Raw genomic sequence first — 27,551 nt, 5'->3', positions numbered from 1 at the left:
TTCATGGGATAGTTGTATTAGAGTATGAGTGTTAACCTATATGGGAGACTGCAATGACATACTTCATGCATATTTACCTTAAGCCTGCCGGGGTTAAAGGCTAATCTAGTATATATATATAGTATAAATAAAGGTAGTTGTATGTCCCAAGTTATATGTAAAGATATATATAAGCATATATATATATATTGTTTATGTATATACAGACTAAACATATCCCTGGGAAAGCCTAATCGCTGGCGAAACACGTCGCAGTTTATGCGACACCTATACAGTCATTGCACAATTTATGTATATATAGAAGTACCCTTGTATAGTATGAAACACTGATGTCCTGTGAATTGTTAACAGGACAGAGGTAAAATGCTGTATATTTGTTCAATGTAATTATGTATTGATCAAAATTTGCAAATATACATAATTATACAAAACTAGTGAGCCTTAAACCTCTTTCTTTCTTCTTCACATAAATTTGTCAATGAACATTGAGGTGGCTCCACAATCTAAGAATTGAAAGTGAGTAGAAGGACACTCTTTCTAATTAAATTTGACAACACAAGGACCAAATCTACAGGCAATTATTTCTCTGTTTTAATGTAGTAAATGATTTGAATAAAGTTCCTATTATTAATATTAACTTGTATAAAAATGACTCAGACAGTATTTGCCACTTTGCATTATAAGTTAGGTGAAGTATGTTTCAGCTTTGTTCCAAATGCCCCCCCCCCCCTCCTTTCATATCTATATATCACCAACAGCTTGGTGCAAAAATTTGTTCTTATCCTTTGGCCAAAACCCTTACTAAAGAAGTAGGGAGACTGACCCTTTGAATATGTTAGATTCCTGGCAGTTATCTCCATTTCTCCATTATGTCCATTTGTCCATATCTTTACTGAGCTTGGACAATCTCTTTAGGAAATATCACTGCAGAGGTAAATCGGTCATTGGATGCAAGGTTTGGTTATTTCAGGTAGTTCAGGTAATTAACTGGAACCAGAAGAGCTACTGATAAAGAGGAGACTGTAATCTGCAATCTAATGGTCAGTACTGTGTGTCACCAGGTACAGATCAATAATGTGTCTGCTGGTGATATTGTTTTTTTAATGGGAAAGTAATTTTCAGTTTTTTAACTGTCAGTATGAGTAGTGTTCTATTCTATTAAAATAGTGAATCACCCCAGCAGGAAAGGGCTTGGTCCTTGTACTTGTACAGACTCCCAGATGCCATAGAAAGTTAAAAAAAACAGCAGTACTTGATCAAAGTCACAACTGAAGGATATCTACACACAGCAATACTGATCATGTGCTCCACTGAAGGATATCGATAGGATGTCCATACAGAGAAATACCGGCAATGGTGACCACTGTTGGATATTGTAGACCACATCTTCAGGTGAAAGAGTTCTATTCTGGTATTGTTCTTTCTTGGATCAAGACACCTTGGCCAAAAAATGTCAACTTGCCTATCCTCCCTTCCAGCATACGTAGAAGAGATAGGGGACAGTGCTACCTTGGCTAGAGCCCCATTGTGGTCTAAATCATGTTTGATTTCAATTGATTTAAACCCAGCTTTCCAGTGTGATCCATATGGAATTAGTATATATATTAGATAGAAGTGACCACTGAGAATTTTCTAACTACCATGAATGGTCAGGCTAAGTTTAAATACAGCATTTAAATAAAAGCATTCCACTTTTTGTGCTCATCACATGAAACCGAGTGAATACTTCAATTGGTTTATAGGAATCATATGCAAGTTCCTGACAAGATAAAAGTAAAAGTCATTCATGCAATCCATGTTCCATAGACAGTGAATAATTTCATTATTGAATAAACTTGAGGTCTAGTACATATTTACCTGCTTTTATCACAAATACCCAAGATTCAAGGGGAAATCACAGGATTGTATCCCTTTGAAATATAATGTACATTAAAAAAAAACAGAGGCACTAAAAGTATAGCTTTATTTTTAATAAAGTTGGGTTTATCTACCACACCTTTTAACTCCATCCCATGTCAGGTATACCCTATGCTAGGTCTTCCATTGGTGTCCCCATCCCCAAGCACTTGGGCCTTCACTTCTCTTTAGTTGCTTCACATAATTTGGTTAGGATTTCTGCTTTGGAGCATCAAGGATTAATTATGTGCTTTTATTTTGTAATGGTGATATGTGATTAGTACCACACAATACTATTTATTAATATCCTCTACCAGTCACATTGCACGCCTCTGATCCTCTTTATGGAGTCGGAAAACGGTGTACTCAGTGGTCATGTTGCTCTATGTTCTAATGGAAATGTCTATGGCAAAAAGATTATGCATGTGCAGCACACTGTGGTATACCATATCGCTAAAGAGGACTGTACAACCAGCCAAGCTGGTGTTAGCTGTTGAAGGAAATCACCAAATGACATAAGGTCAGCAGTAGGGTTTGGAGCACATATTTGAATAGGAGAAGGGTAACAGGTTTGCTGTTGGCTGTAAATTTGCTAAAAGTGGCCCTGTCATTTTATTATTAATATTAAACTGTATTTGTATAGTGCCATTATACTATTCAGTGCTGTACATCGAATAAGGGTTGCAAATGACAGACAGATTCACACAATGAACAGGGGGAGGAGAGGACCCTACCCAAAACAGCACACAATCTAAGCAACTTCACGTTATAATCCTGCTGTTGAATATTACAGTATGTACGATTGTAAATTAGAGAAATAATCTCACATTTATAAATTGTACTCATTTTTATAACATTGCCCCATTTTACACAATTTCCGGTATAAATAAGTAAGATAGGAGAAGGTAAGTATGTTTACTTGTGAAATTCAATAAAACTCTGGAATACTGCAGGATTGCCATATAAAAATAAATACAATTAAAAAACAGACATATCTTGCTACATTCGTTCAGCTTTTTATTTCCTTTATTGTCAACTATACATGTGTAGTATTTACTCTAAGAAGAACGTGGGAAGTTTTAGGAACTTTGACCACGAGTGAAAAAATAGTGTAAACAGTAATTAAGTGTGACAGATTGCCAGTCAGGCGGATAATGACTAAAATGATATATTTTCCTAGACACTGTCAATGTTCCATAACTGATGTTTTCTGTAGCAGAACTGAGGGCAGAAAAGGAAACACCAGAATGTCTAAAATTCTTAAAGTAAATACATATTAAGTCATAGTCGTAAGTGCAGTAACATTTGCCAATTCTTGGTGCAAAAGGACATTCTGGCTCCCTAAATGGAGACAATGAGGTTGATTTATTAAAGGAATATGGGATGTTCATATAAGAAAGTGATTGTATCTTTGCACGGTGTATATCACTTAGTTTAGAAAAAAAAATTAAGCTCTGCTGAGTTTAAAGGCCATTTCAGGCCCATGGTGAACTGCTTTCATTAAAGTGAATAGGAGTGCTTGGAAAGTATTTTTTGCACACAGCAGCAGAGGATGGTGGGGCAGTTCCAAAAAGTTGCTGTTGGGTATACAGTTGCTGTTGGAAGTTTTGCACCATGGCCTCATGCACATGTGGTTACCAGTGGTGCATTTTGCCACTCCTGGGAGCACAGATGCAGTTTCATGTGTGCTTGGGGTGGCCATCTGCATGGTTTTCTCTTGGGTGTGAAAGGGCCCTAACCATCACATCATGTGCAAAAGTTCTGTGTTTAGAATATCTTTACCAAGGTACAAAGTGAACTATTACGGCATTCACTAAGCTAAGTGGAATATACCCTGCCCAATGATAAATACCCATATTATATGAATAGCCATAATTCATTTAGTAAATAACCCCCTTTTTCTCCCATTCCAGTATAAGCCACACTCCACAGCAAGTGAGTTACAACCATTTTATCACAACCTTTGCCCACTTGTGTGTTATTTTACTTAAAGGAGGATTCACTTGATCACTAGCCATTTGCATTGCACCAATAGGTCTGAATCTGTCCTTATCTCACAGGATGGGTATAGAAAGGTAATGGAACTTAAAGCTCTATCACTTAGAAGTGTTTTTTATTAGAAAGCACACCCTATATATATATAAAGATATACAGTATATATATATATATATATATATATATATATATATATATATATATATAAATATATATATATATATACATATATATATTTAATATATTTTCTGTGCATATTATTGAAAATGTATATTATGTGATATGTTGGGCAAGACAATATGTTTTCATCTCATGTTTTCATATTTTTTTTCTACTATTGATGATGATAGAATCATTCAGATCACAAATAAATACAAATGAAGAACGTCATCATAAGCATTACTACCGTGGGGAAAATCTATTTATTATTTAAAAATATCTCTCTTTCAAATATTTATTTGAACAATTGTTATTTGTAATATTTGTACAATTTGTAAACTATGGGATTACATCACTTTTACCCTCAATTTAGGACCATGAAGCCCCAGGAGCTCCATTAATACACTCTGCCCAGTTGACCGAATATGTAAGTCCTAATACTTTATTGTTTAACAATTTACTATTTGAGTCATAAACAATTCTATTCTATTAGTCTTTTGATTGCAGTATGACAAACTGTGAACACCAAGACTTGGTTCCTAATAATTTTGCTATTACATTGCATGTCATATATGCTCATGAAGAAGTCTATTAATGGCGAAACACGTCGGAACCTCCTAAATGACTGCAAATATTTACTTATATTCTGGGACTGTCTGCTATGAATGTGAGAACGATATCTCACAATATTCTATAGTATTAAGCGTATAGGCTCTTATATCAGGAAAAAAATCTGCTTTTTGTATATACTTATATATACGTACTTTTACTATATATCTATATAAGTACGTATATATAAGTATATACAAAAAGCAGATTTTTTCCCTATAAAAGCAAATATATATATAATACTTGTTACATTTATATGTGTGTATACATTCACTTTGTAAATTTGTAGTTTGACAAAATATATTGTTTATATGCCTAAAAGCCTTCTTTTTTTCTGTTTGTTCACTTTTTTATTACTGAAAGGGCTGGCAAATTACCTTTGTTATGAGAAGTTGAATAGAACTTAACACCATTTGTTTCTGTCCAGGATAGACACATAGAGCCTGATTTATTAAAGCTCTCCAAGGCTGGAGATGATGCACTTCATCGGGGAAACTGGGTGATCCAGAAAACCTGGAATGGATTTTTTAAATGTCTTTTACTATTTGTTACCAAATGTTTTCAATCCCAGACCAGATCCATTCCAGGTTTGCTGGATCACCCAGCTTAACTGATTCCTTCAAAGGGGCTCACAATCTAATGTCCCTACCACAGTCATATGTCATTAACACAGTCTAAGAACAAATTTGGGGGAAGCCAATTACCTTAGCTGCATGTTTATGGAAATATATATACATATTAATTTTGAACAAATTTAAAGTTGGTATCTGCACATTGATAGTTGGGGCATGCAGAAAAATGGCATCTCTTAGATGGGAATGATGCATGTTGCACAAAACACACTAAGTATTCCAAAAGGATCACCTATTCTTGGTTCTACCTAAACATGGTAACCCATCGTGGTCAATAGGAATTCACTCCTAATTTACTCCAACATAAATTCTGACTTGTTGTTAACCATTACAGCAAAAATGTATAGTTACTTTCTATCGTATAGTAGGGACAAACATTGTACGGGACACAGAGATATATAGAGAAGAATCCCCAGTATTTCATTCAGGAATCCCATGTGTGATCACTATCAGAACCTGCATGTCAGTGATAAGTAGCATTCTCTTGACAGCAGGAATCATAGGTATACAACACTGGATATCTCATGGAAAAAAACATGAATGACCTAATAAATAAAACTAATACTTGGCAGCTACAACAAACAGGACAATACAATCATAAAGAGAACTTGAAGGTATTACAGATACCTTCAGGTATTTGAAAATAACAGGTCTTGAACATGTCTGAGAAACTGGTTTCTATTCAATAGATCTCTGATTTTCCTTTAATAGATGCCTAAATTGTGTCCAAGTGGGGTAATGGTGTGCAACATATGATGTGGTAACCACTCAGTGTCACTCAACCTCTCCTACCTAGTTTTGTTTCTCACCTCCAAAATGGCAGACCCTGATAACTGATCAACCTGGTAGAGGATTGGGTAATGAACCCGGGTGGGAAATAAAATCAGGGCTAATGAAAGTGGGAGAAATAGTGCTCCTAGAAGGGGGTTGAGTCTAGAACCAACAATCCTATTTTATAAATAATAAAAATAAATCATTGTTATGAAAGCTACACAAAATAACTCTGGACTGATCAATGAGATTGGAATGGGTCATTTTGAGATGCATGGACTACAGAGGACTGTAGTGCTGGAAGGAAAAGAAGAATATTTCTAAATTGCACAATCTCCAGTTTTATGTGTAAACCTTTACTGACTGCTGAAGCTCTAGCTTGGGATTTGGCAAGGTTGGAGTTTAGCTCTAGAACAGAGCAGAAATTATGTGGCCAATGATCCAGATGCCCTTGGACACTTTTCCTGGCTAGTGCCACCCTTATCACAAATGGTGGCATCTAGAAATGGTTTGTGGTTTGCCAACTGAATACCAGTTTATCAGTACTGAGCAACAGCTAGGCAGCCAGCTGGGGGACCTAATGGACTTGAATACAATAAAAATTGACCTCATTCAGAAAAATACCAACACTGATGGAGGCACATCCATGACCAATCATGTGCACAGAATTTGATTCAAAACACTGCTGGTGTTACTCCATTTGCATTAGACCTCTTTATAACTTTAACCAAGGAGACCATGGACCCAGTGCAGAAGAGTAATATGAACAGTTTGGCTGCTTTAGGAAACAAAATCATATTACAAAGTCCACCGTTAACACCCCTTATGTTTCTGGTTCTTTGATGTTTTTTTCCCCCCTTGTTAAAGACCCGTGGTAATTGTCAGATTTTGGTAATTGACAAACACCTTTGGTCGAGAGAAAACAACAATAACAACAAACTCTTTAATGGTCCAAAAAGATGTGACTCCTCCAACTCCCCCATGACTCATGCAGGATGCTTGTGTAAATCCACAAAGTAGAGATAATCTGGGTGGAGGCTACTTAAAGGTTCCACTAATTTGAAGAAGAAATTGTGTTTGTATTGTGCAGTAAATTTGGTTCTTCCGGTGGAACATCTAAAACATGTTTCGTCCAAATCCAATAAACAAAAACTAGTGAAGGGAGAGAAGGACAAAAGGGGAGGTACAGCACACATTTATGGATCATCTAATGCTTTGTTAATAGAAGTGGAGCCGCCCATTGTAATTTTGCCGTAATAAGCTATATTATTATGATGACTTCCTGGAGAACTTCACCCATAAGTCAGGAGAGTACACTGTGTACCAGAACACAATCTGGTGCCATTTTGTTGCTTCTTCTGACTTGAAGGGTGTAAAAATAAGTCACACATTGTCTGCTTGCATTCATTCATTGCCCCCAGCTCTTTTCCAAGATAGTGAAAACTTGTATTAAAATGTGAGTCTTTGTACTCTTTATGTCTGTACTATTGTAAGATGGTGACAAAGCCTCTTGATATTCGTGTTAGAGATTCACTTATTCCTTGTTAATCCATCACAGTCTTCTTGATGGTAGAAAGCACATGATAAGAACCTGGGAATGCCCTCAGGAGGCTGATGTATAAGGGAATGGAAGACAAGTCCTGGGTATGTCAAGTTGATGAATGTTGGCCAGAACACAGAAGAATGTGCATGGAGGGCATGTTCCCCTTGTGTTTGTGTAGGTTTCCTCCCACATCTCAAAAACAAACTGGCAGGTTAATTAGACTATACAAGGGGCATTGGATTGAGATGTTTTAGGAATTTATGTCTTTTCATGGGTCATGAGATGATCTTGCAAACTATTTGTTTTTCTTGGCTACTGTATAATAAAATAATATTGTCTGTATCACCCGCAACAAAAATGTTTAACTTGAATTTAAACTATTAAAACCTGGAAAAAACAAATATGGATGGGGGTTGTAGATGCTAAACCCCTCCTATAATTAATTGCTGGTTGTATGATGGTTATACAGATCTCAGAGCTTCAACATTTTGACCTGCTGACCCAAAACAGGTATGTGGATTAGTCTGAATTCCATCTGACCTTTTATTCTTCATGCTATACAAAAGTTCAGTGACTCAGATAACATTAAGGCCAGCGACAACTGGCGTTTCCAGATCCTTGTCTTTGCAGCACTAAGGTCCCAGGTTTAAACCTTGGCCAGGACACTATCAGGACAAAGTTTGTGGGTTTACTACCAGTTTCCAAAAACAAAATAAGTTTATTGGCTTCCCCCCACAAATTGATTGGCCTTAGGGTGTGTTAATGACATATGACTATTGTAGAGGCATTAGATTGTGAGCCCCTTTGACAGACAGTTAGTGACATGACTATGGAATTTGTAAAGTAATATATGTTGGCGCTATATATAATTACAAGATTATTATCAGCACCGTGATTACCTATATCTCTTTTTCCTTGATTTTTAAGGTGTTTCAGTGGGTAGCACACATGCCTTTGCAGTAATAGGGTCCCAGGTTCGAATCTCGAAGCCAGGAAAATATCAGGATGGAGTACAGTATATATAATTACATCCTGGATTGTAAGCTCTTCGGGGCAGAGTCCTCTCCTCCTGTGTCACTGTCTGTATTCGTCTGTTATTTGCAACCCCTATTTAATGTACAGCACATAATATGTTGGCGCTATATAAATCCTGTTTAAAGATAATAATAATAAGATTGGTAGGAGAATTAGATTGTGACCCCCTTTGACGGACAGTTAGTGATATGACTATGAACTGTCTGCTACGTAATATGTCAATGGTATATAAATACAATATATAGTATACAATAAATATTAAAAAGGTTATTAGTAACTATGATGTGGAAAGCTCAGATCCTTTTTGGCCCTTTATCCTTGAAGCTCATTATTGCAATTGATAATCACATGGTCACACGGCCCATTTTATGTGGCAGGTGTCATAATTATCACATGGCATTCTATTCCTTCCATCGTCACATCTTCCATCTGCTGCAAAATTTAAACTGATAGAAGGCAAAGTTTCATGAGAACAGCTGTCAGATTCTCATACTATGATACAAGGGCAATTCATCAAAGTGCCTAAACAAAGTCCACCCTAAAAATGACCCCCCACTTTCCATCTGTCAATTAAAACAATTAATAACACTGCCAGTTTTTATTGCAGACACTTTGATAAATGGGGTCCATTCTGACATAGACAAATATTACCTAGATTACCTGTTATTAATGTTCCTTGGGTCAGTTCACCATTATAGGGAAAATACTTTCCGTCTGTGACGGTATTGTCTGACCCTCATGACCATCTCCCAAACTCAGACCCAACCAAAACAAAATGTCAGACAGTATTGTGTTGGGGAAGTGGTGCTGTGTGTGATATACTCCATACATTTGTATGAACGGTGAAGAGAGAGATGTTAGGACACATATCCCAGCATTCCGGGCTCTGTAAACACACAGTGCGCCAAGAGATTGTGAGCTGTGCGAAACAAAAAGTCCCACACGTTGAATCCTGCCCGGCAGTGTTTGCTAATATCATGGACCTGATCTAGTGATTTTCACTGGTTGAGTTATCTATGGATTCTGCGGGATGATATATACAATGTGTACCTATCCTAATCCTTATTCACATGTATTATCATAGGTGTTATCCTAGTAGCTGTGTGGGGCCTGTAAACCTGACTTCTACCACCCAGTGTCAATCAGACACAATAGATAAGACTTATGTCTAATAATTTCTTTGGCATATTTTGAAAAATCTTTATGCTATTTTATTTTATTTTTTAATGAAAAAGTTCAACCTTGGAGGATTTTTTTTTATGAAAAGTATGGTTTTTAAGCATAGAATAAAGGTGCGTACACACTTCCAATTTTTATCGTTCCAATCGAACGACAAATGATCGATTGGGCAAAAAATCGTTCGTAAAAAAGTAACCAACGACGCCGACGAACGAGGAAAGTCGCTGGAAACGAACGACCGGACCGACGGATCGGATTGGACGACGATCGTTGAACATCGTTCGTGTGTACGGTCGTTCGTTGATCGTCCATGTTCAGAGCATGCGTGATGAACGAACGTCCATTCACTTTCCTGTCGTGCACATAGTTCCTCTATCGCTCAAACGATCGTATCTATTGTGTATACAATATCTACGAACGATCGTGTCGTTAACTCTATGTGCAGGATCGGTGCTATACGATCGTTCGTATATATCGTGCATGAACGTTCGTCGTTCGTTTTCCAACGATAATAATTGGAAGTGTGTACGTAGCTTAAGCTTTTACTAGTTACAGTTTTATGGAAGCTGCTTTAAACTACTATGGAACTGCTCTTGTGCCCAACAAGCCCTGCATCAGCCTTATTATTATATAGTTATTCTACCGAAATCGTAGCTGAAATAAAACTTAAGGTGACAGTACACAAATAGTTATGAAATCCAGAAAACAAAAGAATAAAAAACACAAATAATTTACATTTCTGTTCACTTAACAATGATGTGTAAATTGGGAAGATCTCACTGGTGGCACTGATGGAGATGAGATGTGTACCCAGGGTTTATCAGTGATATAAATATTGGGCAATGAGCTGTGTAGTGGATTTCAAATATCACTAGTGACATGGATATTGAGTAATTAGATGTGTGTGCAGATCTTACTGTTGATATGTTGGAAAGTGAGCTGTACATACTTTTGGGTGCAGATCTCTCAGAGCACATGGATTCTGGCTAATCAGCTGAGTGTACTGGGGTGTAAATCTCACTAGGGATGTGAATAGTGGAAGGTGAGCTGTGTTGGGTGCAGATTTCACTGGCGACATGGATATTGGGCCGCGAGTGCATTGGCGTGCAGATCTTTCTGGTGGTATGTTGGAATGTGTGTATTTTGGGGTGCAGATTTCTTTAGTTATGTGAATCCTGGGAAGTGAGCTGTGCGTGTTGGGTGCAGATGTCACTGGTGACATGAATACTGGTAGGTGAGATGTATGCTTAGGGTGCTAATCTCACTGGTGATTTGGCATTGGGTGGTGAGCTGTGAATACTAGAGTGCAAACCTTACAGTATGTATATTGAGAAGTGAATTGCATGTACTGTGCTATGGATCCCACTGGTAACATAGAAATTGGTAAGTAAGCTGTGTGTATCAGGGTGCAGAACTAACTGGTAACATGGATACAGTGCAGTGAGTTATGTGTGCTGGTTGCAGATGTTACTTGTGGCATGGTTACTGGGAGGTATGACATACCTTGTATGCCCTGGATGATCTCACTAGTGGTATGGGTGGTGAGTTGTGTATACCAGAGTGAACATCTTACATGTGATATGTACTGTATATTAGGAAGTGATTTGTGCATATTTTAGTGTGGATCTCACTAGTAAAACAAACACTGGAAAGCAAGCAGTATGTACGGGGAAGCAGATCTAGGCATAATGTATAGTGTACTGTGTTAACTGCAATGAAACTTTCACACTTGAGATGACTATATGGAAGTAAGCCACGTATACTAGAGCTCATATCTTACAAGCAGCCTGTATATTAGGAAGTGAGTTGTGTAAATTGAGGATCTCACTTGTGACATGGACACTGGCATAAACTTTGGTGTAGCTCTATCTGGTCCCATGGATGCTGGGAAGTAAGCTGTGTGTACTGGGTGCAGATCTCAATTATGAAGTCGATAATGGAAATTGTACATTTATTCTTGGACTGCAGATCTTCCTGGGTTTTGTGCATCTTGGAATTCAGAATACAAATGTAAGTCTCTGAAACCTTGTACTTAGGTTGGACCAATGTAAAGCCCTGGAATTCGGTTCCGGGGTAAGACCAATACATGTGGCAGGGGTACAATGCTGGATCCCTTTAAATATTACAGAATAAGACATAGGATGATAAAGCAACAGACACCCAGAATACTTCGTTAGGTGTACAGGAATGGGGAAGTTAGGAATTATTCATTCAGTAGTGATTAGGAAATATAGGAGTGTTTAGTAATATTTGTGCTGCTAAGGTTTCAGTGGACTAGGAGTTCTTGTGTATAGCAGGGGATATTAGTGAAATATATGTGCTGATGTAATAGAGAATTGTGTGAGATGCCCTCTGGTGACCAACTAAGAACATACAATATGTTGAGATTCTAATTCTACATACTGTATCTGACTTTACCTAGGTGATTTTTTGTTTATATTTAAAGAAAAGAAAGAAGACGGGACTCAACATGCTCAGCTGTAGGCAACTTTTTTTAGAATTTATCTTTTTGCCTATAGTTTCATAGAAAAGTAGGTTAAACTGTCCAAAGTTACCTGCAAACACTCCCATTCCATACTTGCTTTTTTACGTATACATATGTATACTGTAGTTTAAAGGAATATTTAGCATAAAAGTTCATGCTAACGTACTTACAGTGAGCTGTGGACATAGTAATTAAAGCTGGGGTTCCCTGAAGACCTTAAAGGTATTTCAAGGGTTCCCCCATGTTCAAAAGACTGAGAAACACTGATTTAGAGGTTAAATGAAAGGTTTAGCTGAAGAGGAACAAATGGCATGGAGATAAGATTCTGGAATGAGGGTCAGTTCTAATCCAATGTGTTTTCAGACTGCCCATTGGGTTGTCATTTTAAAAGTCTGTGTGCTAAAGTCACACTGTCATACACCAGGCTAGGTAACTGTATAGTGCTTACATTTTTATTATAAATAGTGTACAAAATGTAAAAAAAAAAAAAAAATAGTTTAAAAAAAGCTCTATTAAGAAATAACTGTTACTGTGCACAAATGGAACTTTTTTCAGTTTGAAATATTAAAATGTACAAATCATTTTTGCGAACATAAAAGAGTAAAAGTTTTATATCAACATAAAGATGATGGGGTCAGCTTCTAGTGGTCTGTGTTCTCTTGAGGGGGATTGATCCTTTTTAAACTATCCTAATGGATTCTCTTCCAGCCATTCTTAAGTTTTATGTGCTAGTGCTAGCTTCTGCTGAAATGGGGTATTCCCGTGGAATATTTAATACGGCTGATTCAGACCTCAGATCACCAAGACCTGCTGTTTAAAAAAGGAAGTGATGACCTTCCTGGATCTTGTACATGGGGTATATTTCCCAAAAGCCCTCCTTCATTCTGACTCAACTGTACATTACTGACCATCAAGTCTATCACGCTTGGCACTTGGAAACAATTTTAAGACTGTGAGGACCTTGGACTTCCTTAAGGACATACATAACAATTCTAGTGTTGATAGATGAAGAGTTCAAAATCCAATGTGAGAATATGTACAAGTATCACAGATTTGTTCCTAGGTATGGAATCATCCTTTACGTCCCAAATATGGCTCTGTCAAGTAAAGACAAGGATCACTTGTGATTTGGCATTGCAGCAATCTGAGAAACCAAAAAAACAAGAAATCCTCTTCTAAAATAGCACAGTTGATTGTCTTTATCCCTGGAATAAAACACCAGGCGTTATGTCCAAAATGTTCCCATACAATATCGAAATAATTGTATGCATTTGTACTTTACCAGAAAAAGGCAAGCAAAGGCATTAAGAGCTCAGTTGTATGGGGTCTTTGAAGTTTTTGCTATATCTCTGGCCTCAGGCAGAGTCCATTAGTATCCTTTCAATAAATTACAAGCAAAAATCTCTTTCAGATTCAAGAAATGGCTGTAGAAGGCCTTCAATGATAACAAGTCAGAGTTTCATGACATCGCAAACATGGTGCTAAAGAATGAAGAGGATCCATGTGGTCAATAACATTGTAGGAATTAAGGCTGTGACCCTGTGGGCATCTGATTTACGATGTGAACGCTGGACATTGAAGATGGCGTTTGTATGGTTTGTTGGAACATCCACATTGCAAATCATACCATCACAGCAAGAAATGCATTCCTACAAGAGTAGAAAAAGACACAAGATTATTGGTGTGACAGTAAAAGTTTAATAGGCGATCATATTAGGCTTTGTAGATGGATATGTACAATGATCAGCCAGGTATGTATAATACAGTTAGAGGGTGCTCAATGACATTACATTATTGTCTAATTCTTTTCTTTTGAAATCATCAGCATTGGGTGAATATTACCCACATACCAGGCAGTATAGAACCCTAACAATTACCAACTGCATTTATTTTTACTTTTTTTCTCTTTTGAACCACCAATGTTTAAGAATGTTTTCAAAACTTGTGGACTTACATGGTTAAATAGATATTTACAATCCCTAACCAAGCAACATTAGAGCACAGTAGAACATAGTAAAAACAAAAAACAATTTGCTACATGGGGCAAAAATGTCTAAAAAAGGCTTTTAAATAATCATGGGATGGATCACCTATAGTTTTTCAATATACTAAATATACAACTTTACAGACAAGCCACTAGAGGAAGCCATTGGTAGCTTATTGAAATTCTCTCTTCTAACATCGGTTGTGAATAAATATCAGGCACACAGTTATTGGTGTTCACTGAGTTGGCCGACCCATAAATTTACATTGTGGGATGGAGAAGTAAATCCATTGACTAGCACTGCTCAGAGTCTATGACCATATTAAACAAATAAGTTTATCTCGGTGTACACATAGTTAAAAAAAAACACACACACGTGAGGTCTGATCCTGAAGCTGAATAAGAAGACAAGGCTTGCAATCTGCGTTCCAGCTCATCAGGTCACTCGAGTTCCTTTACACCAAACTGAGCAAACCATGTTTTTATAGAGCCGGCTTTGTGCACAAAGGCACATATGGAACATAATCTATTCTAGCCTTCACTAATCTATGACCACAAGCAAATTTTTATTTAATAATAATTGTTAAAAAAAGGATATCATTTTCTTGTTATCTACTTTTAGAGACCCGATTGCCATTTTTATAAGGCCAAAACTATAAAAGTAGGTTCTAGGGCAATGAAACTTCTAAAACTGGACAATGCATACTGTAATATCTCTAAATGGGAGATCTAAAGCTCTTTTTATTTAAATAGGGTAACTGATCTTTACAAATTGGCAAACAGCTGCAAAAGTAGCAAATAGGTGTTTGAAAAGTACACCACAGATTCCCATTGTGGCCTACAGCGTTCTCCACTTTCCAAGTGGCGTATTCTACTTGTCAATCTACAAGGTGGAGATCATGCTAATTGCTACATATAAATGCAAGTTTGGCAATAAAATGCAAAATTAACAATAAAACTGGCAACCAGCTGATCGACCCTTTGTATATTGGACAAGCTCAAAAGGCATTATTGGGAATAAATGATAAAAGGATATATTTCTAATGAACAACCAGTTCACACATTTATAAATAAGTCCCTGTGTTTTTTTCAATCAAAAGGCATGAAAATATTAACATTCCTCATTTAATGAAATGCTCACCATATGTCCAGAGTCCCGGTGATGCCGACATCCCACGTTGTGACACTCTACTCGTGTGGCACATTTTTTGGTGACTGATTTACTCTTGCCATGGGTTGTGAAGTGGTGAACTGTTTTACAGTAATGTGTATCTGTAATATAACACAAAGAGTTGCTTACATTCTGTATAATCTGCAATATTCTGCACTTCAGACTTTTCTGCTTTCATTAGCCAACTTTACATTTCTACTTTTTAAAGCTATGCTTTGATGAAGTTATCTTGATGAAGTTTGTCACCATTTTTTAAAGCGGAAAAAAAGTTTTTGGTCTCAGCAGGCAGGCAGGAGAAGATGTTATGCCATAGTGTCCCTGCTATCATAAACATTCATTTTTTGGCATCTTTTTATATTTATATTTATATTATAGGTTTAGCACTAGAAGCAATATCATATCCCTGGTATTTTCCAAATTGTCTGAATGCATATATAAATAAACACCACAAAACTGAAAAATCAGCTTAAGCTTTTCTTATCCAGGGTTTTTTCCTGCAGGAATTGTTGGGGAGTCCCTGAGTTGTGTAATCTACACCCTCTACCAATGTAAGTTAGAACAGAATTCTCCACTGAGATCCAACGTAATGGGTGACTCCTACAATGGCCAGAAAGCAAGCATGTTATGATTTGTGAAAATATCTAAAAACACTTTTTCAAATTCTTACCACTACAATGTCCCAAGCTGCCAGAGCTGAATAATAGCCACCCCATCATATATGTCCTCATATTATTGCAGCAAAAGTAAGGCAGCTTGTGTGCTCAGCGCGGTTTACTAGATGCAATAGTTCCAACACCATTGCCTTCTGGATTGCACATATTTATTCACGCAGTACAACTGCTATACTAAGAAACTGCAGAAAAGGTAATGAAAATGGATGGAATTCACAAAGTATGTCTGTATATCTGTTTCTGTGAGTTTTTATGAGTATTTCTGTGAGAATTAAGGCTTTAAGTCTGGTCACATGGTATTTTGTTAGGCTTTAAAACAAGCAAATGGCTCAGGGCACAAGATCTGTGGTGTATATCCACATACCAAGAATGCTGATATATCTATTTTTATGATCATAATCTAGTTGGAAGTTTTTTTTTCTTTTTTTTTTTATGGTGCATAAGGCAAAGTGCTAAGGAATATGTTACTGGTATGACAATATATTGACCCAAATCACACAAGGAAACCTTAAAAAAAGTTATTTTCAGCTTGAAAGCTACAGCCACATGGCCAAAATAGAGATCTGTATCCTTGTGATAAAGCTATGTGAATATGGCATGTTGTCCTATATTCTCAGGCACATTTGTTAAAAGTGGCACTCACTTGGTGGACACCATTTGTCCTCTGCCCATCTGTTGCAGTTGTAATTGTCACTGGATTTCTCACACGTAAAACATTTGAAGCTGTTTGGAAATGGGGTAGCTGTAACAAAAATATATGTATCTATTAATACTTCTGTGCATATACAAACATAAAAAATCTCAAAGCAGGAAAGTTCTCTATGTTCCCAAAGAGTCAGTGCACACAAAACTAAAATGTTGTTCTTCATAGATGCTGGAGGACTAAACACGAAACTTCTTTTGTCTTTTGGTGGCTCTGATGGTGAGATCCTTCCTATTCTTTCTGGGTCTACACACCAGCTGTGGTCATTATAAAAGACTAAATATCTCCCTTTTGGAATTCATTGCATTTTATATAAAGGAAATACAACAGGAGGATGTCAAACATGCAAAGGAATTAAGGCAGAGAATCTCATCACTGGAGAACCCAATAAGACATAATAAGCAAAGGCAAGGTTCTGTCCTCCAGGTGCCACCTAAACATATTTTTTTTTAAACAGATTCAACCTTTAAGAAACAATCACACTGTTAAAAGATATTTCTCCTTTACTCACACACAAACATGCATGTTTAGAAAAAGTTTCTAAAATAAAAACCCTGCCAGGCAGAATATTAAGTGGAGGCACTTAACTTCTGTCTCAGATTCTCCCCCCTGGCTGCTGACTGAAAAATGTAAGGAGCATCAACATAATTCTGAGATTTGTACTGTGCACTCAGTTCCTTTGTCCTGTTAGTATGCTCCCAGTGTCAGACTGACAGCACTATACCATGGAGTCTGTATGGATCAGACTGCTCACCCTTTGTCTCCTAGGGCCATTTCTGACTTGTGGCTGACCACAGTGTTCTGCTGTAGGTTCCCAACTGTTCCTATTAACTACATTTATAGAAGTGGTAAGATGTTTCCAGGAAGACATCACACATCATATCCTCAAACGCATCCCAACCTTCAACCTCCTATTCAACCGCACCATGAATCGAATAGTTGAATAGGGGCACCTGGGAGCAGCTAACCATGCAGCTCCTAATAGCAAATCTGAAGGGGGCCCTAATCTGTATTTCTGTGCTGAGTTTACAAAAAAAGAAAAAAGGAACTAAGACTAGTTCCATCATTTTGTCATACATAAATATTTAACTGGTTCAGCTTTATATGATTTACCTACAGTCAAGATCAATGGGATTCCATCGTAAATATAAATTTCTGACTATTTAATAAAGTGATCCTAGTAAATACAAAACTTTTTGGCTAAAATGTTGCCAGAGGCTCTATCACTTCTAAAGGCCCCCAGACTGGTTGACCATCACTAGTCACTAAAAACTTTCTTATATCAATAAAAAAAAGCTACTTACGGTCTGCTGGCGGTCTCACATTATTGAAATTCACATTTTTGGCAAATGTCCTGTGCTTTAGTGTGATGAAGAAGTGAAAGACGCAGAGTACCAGAAAATTCAATATCTGCATCCTGCCTTGTAGAATCTTCAGAACCGGCAGATTGTGGAGTTCTTACACCTGCATGAAACATAAGTCAAAATTATTGATAAATCACAACAAATTGACATGCTGAATATTATACCTGTCTGCCCATTTATTGAAAGATGTTAATTTACAAATGATTTTCTCTCAGAAGTCACTGGCGGCTACCATGCTTGATGGGAACTAACTTTATTCAAATGGCTCTTTCTAAGGCTGTATCTGTGCTATAATGCAGATAATATGGTCAATGATAATGTGTTTAGCATATTACATACAAAAACTACAGGTATAGCATGTGGTTGGCTTAGTTCAAAGTTACTGAAATGTGTATAAAATGTGCAGGCAGTGTGGATGCACTATTGTGGCACCAATGGATAGTTATGCATAGCTACTTCCACTGTACTTTGTTCATTCTTTGACTACATACACACGAGACTTTTGTCATTGGAAAAGATCTTTCACAATCCTTTCCAAAGACAAAAGACTGAAAGATGCATGAATGTACATACATCTGCCGTTCTGATCTATGGAGAGGGGAGGGGTGGAACAAGTGAGTGGCACCCCACTGTGTTTTCTCCACTTCACTTTTAGAGCGGTGGTTCACCGTTCATGGATCTGCCAGGACAGATTCATGAACGACATTGAAGAGCTATTGTACACTCGTCAGATTCTCATCTGATACTAGCCCTGAAACGATAACCATAGGACGAGGATAATCTGACGTTTGTACGTAGCCTTAGCAAAGTAACACGATCATTTTACTGAATGCCCCGTAAGGAAATCTTTTCTAGCTGTCCATTTGTTCCTGCAAAAAAAACAGCTGCCAGAGCCCAGAAATACCCCATTCTTCAACACATGACACTCCAGGGCCGGTGCATAAGTAACCAATTACCAACCCCCAGTACTGACACATTGAAGCAAGGGGTGCACATGGCCTTGGTAGGAATTGACTATGTATCATATGCCTTCCAAAGGTCCCTACATTCCATGGAGGTTTTGCCTTTTCTCAATACAGGTAAAATACTGGTTTACTTGAAATGAAGAACAAATCCCTACTTTTAGGCTTAGTGAAGAAAATGTGCAAATAGAATAAAATGCTGTAAAACTTTTCCATGCCATGAGATTGTGAACACCTGACGCAGCAAGAAAGTAAAACCATTGTAAATGAATGTGAAAAAATGGATCAATATGGCACTCAATACACAATCACTCTACTGTATCTTTCGGGATGTTACAAATCTGTATCACGCTCCCAGTATCCCGTCACATGATTCTCCATTCCTCCCCTCGCCTGGTCAGGCATAGCCTGGCTTTTGTTCGGGAAAGCATTGTTCGATTTTCTGCTTGCTGAACCCAGACAGCAGATCTCAAACAAATATTCTGGGTGTTTCACTGTTTGGTCAGTGGGGGCATTTCAGGAAGTCCACGATACCTTGGCACAGAACCAGTTTGCACAGCAGGAATTCACAGGCCATTGTGACAATACTGCTGTGTACCCAGATCTGTTTGCATAACCTGCCGATACCAGGATTGTATAAAAGGGAATATATCTCATATTAGCATGATCAAGTAAATGAAAAGATACAACGATTCATCATATCAAGCAATTTAACACAAATGGTAATCTAACGATATTCTGCAATTAGCCGAAAATAGTAATTGTAAATGTGATCTATCGATAAACAATCAGTAAATCTGAATTATGAACAGTTGCAGTTATTTGTTCAATTAAGCAGAAGCAATCAACAAAATTCAGCCGGTTGCTTTGCATTAACCTTGGAGTTTTTTTTATTGATTTCATCCAGATCTGCACAGTAATTTTATTATTTGCATTAGTTTCCCATAATAAAGACCAGTCACTGCTGCTCTTGAACTATATGGAGGATCACTGGTCTTGTGCCCGCCACTTCCTGTAGTTTCTGTAGGCAGCCTGTAGTAGGTGGGTTTGTTGGCTTCCTCCAAGGCTCTGATCTTTGCACAGGTTATATGCAGCACAGTGATGATGCCACTGCTACTTGTACAAGATAGTAGTTACTGTCAAGATTGTAGTTACATCATATCAGTTGTGCCTATGAGTATTACATTTAAATGTACATTTTTTTTCCAACCTGAATCCAGCTGTAAAGTACCCTATTTTTTCGGCGTATAAGACGCTCCGGCGTATAAGAGGCACCCAATTTCAAAGGAGGAAAATCTAGAAAAAAAAGATTCTGAAAGAAAAATTTCTCCAAAGGTATGGAGACGCTTGGACAGCTGTCACTGAAATTGGTGTCCCCATTGGACGATTTTTCCTTTATTCTGTTCTGGTGACAACTGTAAAATCTTGTATTTTCTGTCCCTTTCTGATTAAGTGATATAGGTCCCCAATAGAGATGGCCAATCTCTCTGGAAAGGACAATAAAAACATGATAACAGGTGCAACATTTCCCCATTCTATCCAATAAATAACTAAATACATAATTTAGTTTGGAGTTCTACATTATATCTGATTGTACAGTGAAAACTTGGAAGCTCTCATCATCATTCTCTGCCTGGACACAGTGGATTATGATTTGACATGGCTGCACCCACCATGAATGCAATGTTACATTGTAATGATAATCCTGGCACTGACAGACCTGACGGAAACATGTTCCCGCACCCGGAATCACTGATTTGCTGCATGTCTCCTACTATTAGCTGTCAATAATGATAGGCAAGACTTATTGTGAATAATATACTATAATATTCTGATTCTGCTTTATGGTTCACCTAAAGTCAAACACTGAACAGGTGATGGTTTAATTGTTCATTTGCAAGGATGGCAATTGGGTTTTTTCTTCTCAATGGTCACACCTTGTAAACTTCTGGCATCACTGTGTATGTAATTCACGTACAGTACATACTAGACGCGGGGAACCGCATGTCCAATAAGGGTACTGGAGCTTCTCCAAGATGCAAAGCAAACTTTAATCATGAATGAAGACAACAAGCAAGAGTTGGGGCTTTGGTGATCAGCAGGGCATGAAGCTGTTGTCAGGAGTCCCAGCTAATGTGTAAGGGACTTCTTTCAAGTGAATCGAAGCAGTTACAAACCATTTTTGCAGGTGGCTGCCACAGATTCTAAAGCAGTTCTCGAAAGCTAAAAGTGGCTTTTGGCTACATGGTTTGCTGTTAGAAGATTCAGCAGCGGCAATATTGTTATTTAATTGTACTTATATAGCACCAACATATTATGCAGGCTGTACATTAAATAGGGGTAGCAAATGACAGACAGATACAGACAGTGACACAGGAAGAGATGAGGATACTGCCCAGAAGAGCTTACAATCCAAGAGGTGGGAGATGTAGGCTTGCAAATATTGTTACCCCTCCTGGGTGCACAATGGCAGTTTGTTGAGTGGCCAATTGTGCAGATTTCCATTGGGGTTACGAAGGGTTCTTGACACTCTGCCCTGGGGAGCCCTTGACAGGGCTCTGCCCTGGGGAGCCCCAGGTATCCTGAGATGTGCATCTAGAGATCACCTTTTATTACTTTAGCCTTTAAATCACAACTGCAACCAAATCCATTTTTACAGTTTTGGATATTGGTGGTAATAAGAAAGGGGGGAGTTTCAAGTGTAAACTGCATCCTCACCTGTTCTTTTTGACACCTGACATCTACAGGCAAATCCCCCTAATCAGAGCCAATTAAAATCCAACAGAGGCTTAAGTTCTTTCCTCCATTACAAGAATTTATTTGCTATCTGTGCCCCCATTAAGGTTATTTCTCTCACTTCCTGTTCTGTCTACAAAAAATTAATGCAACAACCTCATTTAAAGACTGTTCAGTTGCAATATAAAAAATGTTTATTCACGTTACCACTTTGACTTTTTTTTTCACTGCTGGAATGGTTGAAATTAAATGAATACATATATATTATGTAACAACAAGCCATACATTATGCAAAACTGTAAAAATGTAACTCAAACTGCAAAACTAGAAAGGGGGGAGTTTCAAGTGTAAACTGCATCCTCACCTGTTCTTTTTGACACCTGACATCTACAGGCAAATCCCCCTAATCAGAGCCAATTAAAATCCAACAGAGGCTTAAGTTCTTTCCTCCATTACAAGAATTTATTTGCTATCTGTGCCCCCATTAAGGTTATTTCTCTCACTTCCTGTTCTGTCTACAAAAAATTAATGCAACAACGTCATTTAAACACTGTTCAGTTGCAATATAAAAAATGTTTATTCACGTTACCACTTTGACTTTTTTTTTCACTGCTGGAATGGTTGAAATTAAATGAATACATATATATTATGTAACAACAAGCCATACATTATGCAAAACTGTAAAAATGTAACTCAAACTGCAAAACTGTAAAAACTCAAAATTACAATGTACTCACTAAATTATATTACATTTCCTTTTTTTTTAATTAGGCCCCCATCCTGCAGGGGTCTCCCATTCACCTGTATTTTTATCCTGCTCATCCACCCCAGCTACACAAGGCACCGCACCCTGTTCTCTACACTGAAGTCTATCAGCCAGAAATCTCAGCTGTGCAAATATGACTAGGGACAGGAAGCACATTATCACTCCACAAATACTCAGTTCCCTTCATCCTAAGGTTATTTAACAGGTCTTCTAGGCTTCATAATACATGTGCTAATTCCACTTAAGAGCCTTTCCAATGGTTGTCATAGTAGAAACACTTCACATGCTTACAATAGCTTTATCATTATCGCATAACTCAAGCTGAAAATGCAAACAGGCTCTTCAAAATTGACCTGTGGTACATCACGATTCCAAGATGCCCCTAGGTAATATATCCTTAACCCACCTATGCCGCCCATACATTATGTATTATCTAAAAACTGAAGTCATGTAAATAATCCACTATTGTCTAATCAAATATGGTGGAATAGAATATGGTGTCAGCTTTATGAATGAGGTCCTGTTTACATTTATTTCTGTTCAGCAACAATTATTTTCATGTACCATTTAAGTTATTTTATTTTGCAAAAATATTCAAAGTTTTATGACTAACTGAATTCATTATTACCAGTTTGTACTGTTCTTCCCATTACTTTCAATCATATTAGCGATCAAATACTGGTTGAAACTGCCTGAAACCCACAGCCAGCAGTAAACCTGTAGTCTGAAAACTGAAACAAAGCTTTTGGATTTTAGAAACCGGATTTTAGATTTATGTATACCCTGTTTACTCTGCAAGCAGACCAGGGAGAAATTCCCGTGCAAATACAAACTTTCTGAGTCAGTATTTACAGACGGCAAACGCTTTCACTTTACCTGACAGTGTTTGTACCTCGGGGTAGTTTACTAATCCCTGTTAGTAGGGAAGAAAGAATATTCTTTCTATACCATAGGACCCCGGTGCCCAACATAGGGCCCACCAGCATGCGGCATACTGGGCTCTGTTCACCACCTGTTGGGCACCTTGAAGAGCAGCAGTGGGCCAAGGAACAAAAACACTTTATCTGGATCAGCACCCATCACTTTAAAGAGAGAATGTCTGCCACCATCCATTAAAAAAGTTTTCACATTTCCAAGTTATTTTTCAATATTCTGGGCATCAGTCACCATATTTGCACAGGTTGACATTTTGTTAAGTTCCTTTCAGATTAGCTGAAAACCCCAGCTGTTAGACACTCCCAGTTGCCCTTCTTCAACTACTTTGTTGTCAACTGCAAAGTTTAACAACCACTTTGTCATACAATTGACTGAGGTTTAGTGAAGTTGAGGTTAAGGTGCGGTTCTTCCTCCAGAGTATGAAACGCGACCATGCAGTCAGAAGCAACTTGTTGCTTTCAGGAACCATGCTGCAAACCACCACAACCCCAGCTACCTGCAAACGTATGCACAACAGTTTCCAATCAGTTTAAGGTTGGGAGCACGGTTGAGCTTGCGGTAGAGTTGTGAAGTCATCCGCAAGGCTGCTTACTGTAACATCTGTAGACATGGGCATTTCCTATTCCTAACCTCTTATTGCTAAATGATCTTTGATATATATACGGTATTGCTTTGTTGGCTATACATTGGTTTCTTCTTTAAATTAAATAATTTTTAAAGAACAAAAAAAGCTTTTAAAATGCTGTAAATGATTATAATCAATAAAAAAAATTTGAATCCTGCTCATTTCCTCAGTCTGGCAAATCTTGTAGATGCTCACTGCTGGACATCACTGTTATAATAAGAAACATGATACTATCCTAAACGTATAAAAGAGCAAAAAGCAGAAAAGTTTGCCCAAATAAATCCTGTGGCAATGTGAGAATCTCTGTTAGAACCTTGCTCAGTCCTTGAAGTCCAGGGATTCTGCTTGGGGATTCTAAAGCCACTTTTATTAAGAAAGTCACCTTATAAGTGTCCAATGTAGCACTTTGCTAACCGGTCACATAAAGAATAGGTCAATCAGGTTTGGAGCAATCTCCATCTGCCCAAAGTTGACTCATGCAAACCATCTTGCTCATGTAATACTGACAGAACAGAGACAACATAACTCTGTGACACAACAAATACACCCTTTTCTAATGAAGCTACATTCAAATTCCTCAGCACTTAGGAATCTCAGCACTTAGGTCGTTAACTATAAACAAGAATCATAGAGGCCTCAATGGTATCTGAAATCTGGGGCACTGAACCAAAGTAAACATCAACACTGATAAGTAAAATGATTTGTAATATTTACTGAACATAATAAACAAAGCTGATTATCTTTAGAAGTTATCAGAGCACCTAGGAGTTATATCGCTTCCAAATTAGTATGTCACCTGTGTTTGGTTTAATAACCTTGAAACAAATAGTTCAGATAAGATGTAGAATGAGAAAAGTCTGATTACTAAGGGTGAGCATGATATGAGGGTTATCTGGATGGATGGCAGTGCACTACCCTTCAATATAGTTATCACCTACTAGGGAATAAGAACATCTAGTCAATACTGACCTGAAAAGCATACAAACAAATTAGGAATAAAAAAACTACACCATAGCTTCCTGGTACATACATTTTAATGGGTGGTGTGCACAGGGTAGGTAGACACTGGGAGTGTTTAGAAAAGCTGGAACCATATTCCTAAGTAAATTGACACACAGATTTACAGATAAACTATTGGATTAGCAAGTATTGTCTAAATACAAGACCCATGTTTATTTTTATTTGAATATTAAATTGCAGATCTGTGCAATAATCCAGTGCAAAATCTTGCCTTTGTGCAGGCGTTCCTGTAATAGGGACCAGTCACCACTCCTCTCTCTACTTGTGCAGGGTGACTGGTTTTTTATCTGCCCCCTCCTCTGGTTTCCTTCAAGCAGCCTGTAATAGGTAGATCTGTTGTCACCCCCCCTACACACACAAATGTCATACTTTGGAATTTAAAAAATGTATATTTCTATATGGGAATAAGTAATTTTTTTGAAATGAAAAAGGGCAGTTTTTAAATGTTATGATCCTAAAAAGAAGGTCCAGACAAAATGTGTTTCCCCTTTTGAGCTTTGAGCAGTCTTACATAATTGGTAAGGTAATACCCCTGCCTAATTATCTTTTGCTGTCCCTCTTCTATGTCTGGTGGATAAAGACAATCTTAGACAGTTGTCAATAAAACAGGTGTCTCCATTGTTAGATTTCCCCCCTATTTCTTGAAATGTTGAATTTCCTATTAAATTGTGGTGGGGGGAATTTCCCCAGTTAGCAATATAGATTAAGACAAAAGTTGTCTTGTTTTTTAGTCATGTGAATAGCATTTTGTATATGATATCTTTTATGATATCTTCCCTGCGGAAGCAAGTCTCCCACAAAACATGTTGGAATCAAAACATCATTGAAAATTGCTGTAAACATTGAACCTTGGCTTAATGCTATGTAAATTTTCTTTATGGTTGCATTATGTTGTGTTATTTTTTTTTATTTTTACTAACTACTGAATAAATGTAGGAAATTTTAAACAATGAATTATTGTGTACCACACAACTCCTCCCTATTTGAGTAGCCCAAAGGGGGAGCCTCTGTTTGTGTTCATATTGTTATCATTTGGAGATGGCTACATGTAATATGCGATAATAATGAATTGGAAAACAAGGAGGCCTCTTCCTATGATTTTAGCAATACAGAGGGTTCTAATCCTTCCACACTCTATCTACAACAGTCAAATCATTTCCTAAAACTCATGTTAATGGAAACAGTTATTCTACACTTGTCATTGACAGATGGAAGCGATCACCTGTCACCTTACATTATGAATGAGCTTGTACTTATAAAGTTAATGAATAAACTCTAATTGGCATATGTCAGTGTTCTCATGCTGTAGTTAATTGTTAGCTTATTACATGTTAATTAACTGCAGAACATTACCGCATAAATCAGTACAAGCTATGGAAACATTCCTGACAATAGGGAATTAGAGTGGAACAATTCTGCATAGAACTACATGATCATAATCAGCCTTTTAAAAATAATTTTATTATAAGAGTGGATACCCTGAACAATTAAACCAGAACCTACCCCCAAACTTCATTTATAAAGAAAACCTTGTCATCAGATATACACATAGCTGCTATTGTTTTCCTCCTCTTGGAAACTCCAGTCTGTCATGCTGATCCTTTATCTTCTGATCTGATCTTTATCTACTGATCTTTATGCTTTGTTAGTCACTGACAGGGAACAAGAATAGAGGCCAGAAGGTATAAATTTAATTATTAATTCTGGGACAGTCATTTTAAAAATGTAGATGCCAGAAAACTAGCAATTTCAGAAAGTAGTCATCCATAGCTGCCTGAATGCTTCCACATCATAGGTTACCTGACAATGTTACAATTTTTCGTAATGATTACATGATGATCAAATGTGGTTCTAATTCCTGTACAGACCCTCAGTCATCGTTACACAAAATAATTGTTCTTTATCATATGGGACTGCATTTCTGTTCTATGGAAAGACGCGGCAGGAAGGGTGATCAGGAGGCACCCCGCTGCATCTTCCTATTATAAAAACAATATTTATTCCTTGTGTTGTTTTTTTTTTAGCATGGTAAATTGCTAATGAATGACTGGGAATAGCTGTACTAATATTACATATTTACCCTGAGCTACAGTTTCCCAACCAGGGTTCAGTGTAACTCTAGGGTTCTTCCAAAGGTTGCTAGGAGTTCTTTAGGCAATGCGCAATTTGTGCCACTCAGGTCACCCTAACTCATCTGCAAGGGTGACATTTTTTCTAATGGCCAGTAATAGAGGAATTCTTCCCAATGACTCCCACACTAATGTACTGTGATGTGTGGATATAGTAATTATAGCAGGGACCTCAATGCT

At 37.5% G+C, this 27,551-nt stretch overlaps 1 protein-coding gene across 1 annotated transcript; it reads right to left on the bottom strand.

Annotated features, from left to right (window-relative positions):
- Positions 1-12,742: 12,742 nt before the first annotated feature.
- On the bottom strand, positions 12,743-18,894 carry LYPD6B (LY6/PLAUR domain containing 6B). The gene is made up of 4 exons (XM_072418141.1): positions 18,138-18,894; positions 16,774-16,872; positions 15,430-15,560; positions 12,743-13,953 (listed from the first exon to the last, which is right to left on the bottom strand). Exons 1-4 carry the CDS (start codon positions 18,247-18,249, stop codon positions 13,786-13,788), a joined length of 510 nt encoding a protein of 169 aa, XP_072274242.1. The 5' UTR covers positions 18,250-18,894; the 3' UTR covers positions 12,743-13,785.
- Positions 18,895-27,551: the final 8,657 nt, after the last annotated feature.

The sequence above is a fragment of the Pyxicephalus adspersus genome, chromosome 7, assembly GCF_032062135.1.
Source record: "Pyxicephalus adspersus chromosome 7, UCB_Pads_2.0, whole genome shotgun sequence".
Lineage (NCBI taxonomy): Eukaryota > Metazoa > Chordata > Amphibia > Anura > Pyxicephalidae > Pyxicephalus > Pyxicephalus adspersus.
Note: the sequence above shows the minus strand (reverse complement) of the source record. Positions and strands in the feature narration are given on the sequence as shown.

What these genes read in the sequence shown, in the direction of transcription:
- LYPD6B (XM_072418141.1), bottom strand. Translation starts at nt 18,249, where the DNA reads ATGCAGATATTGAATTTTCTGGTACTCTGCGTCTTTCACTTCTTCATC. An exon ending in TGTGAGACCGCCAGCAGACC is followed by an intron (nt 16,873 to 18,137) that starts GTAAGTAGCTTT and finishes TTTTTGTTACAG; the next exon opens with CTACCCCATTTCCAAACAGC. An exon ending in GGACAAATGGTGTCCACCAA is followed by an intron (nt 15,561 to 16,773) that starts GTGAGTGCCACT and finishes GTTATATTACAG; the next exon opens with ATACACATTACTGTAAAACA.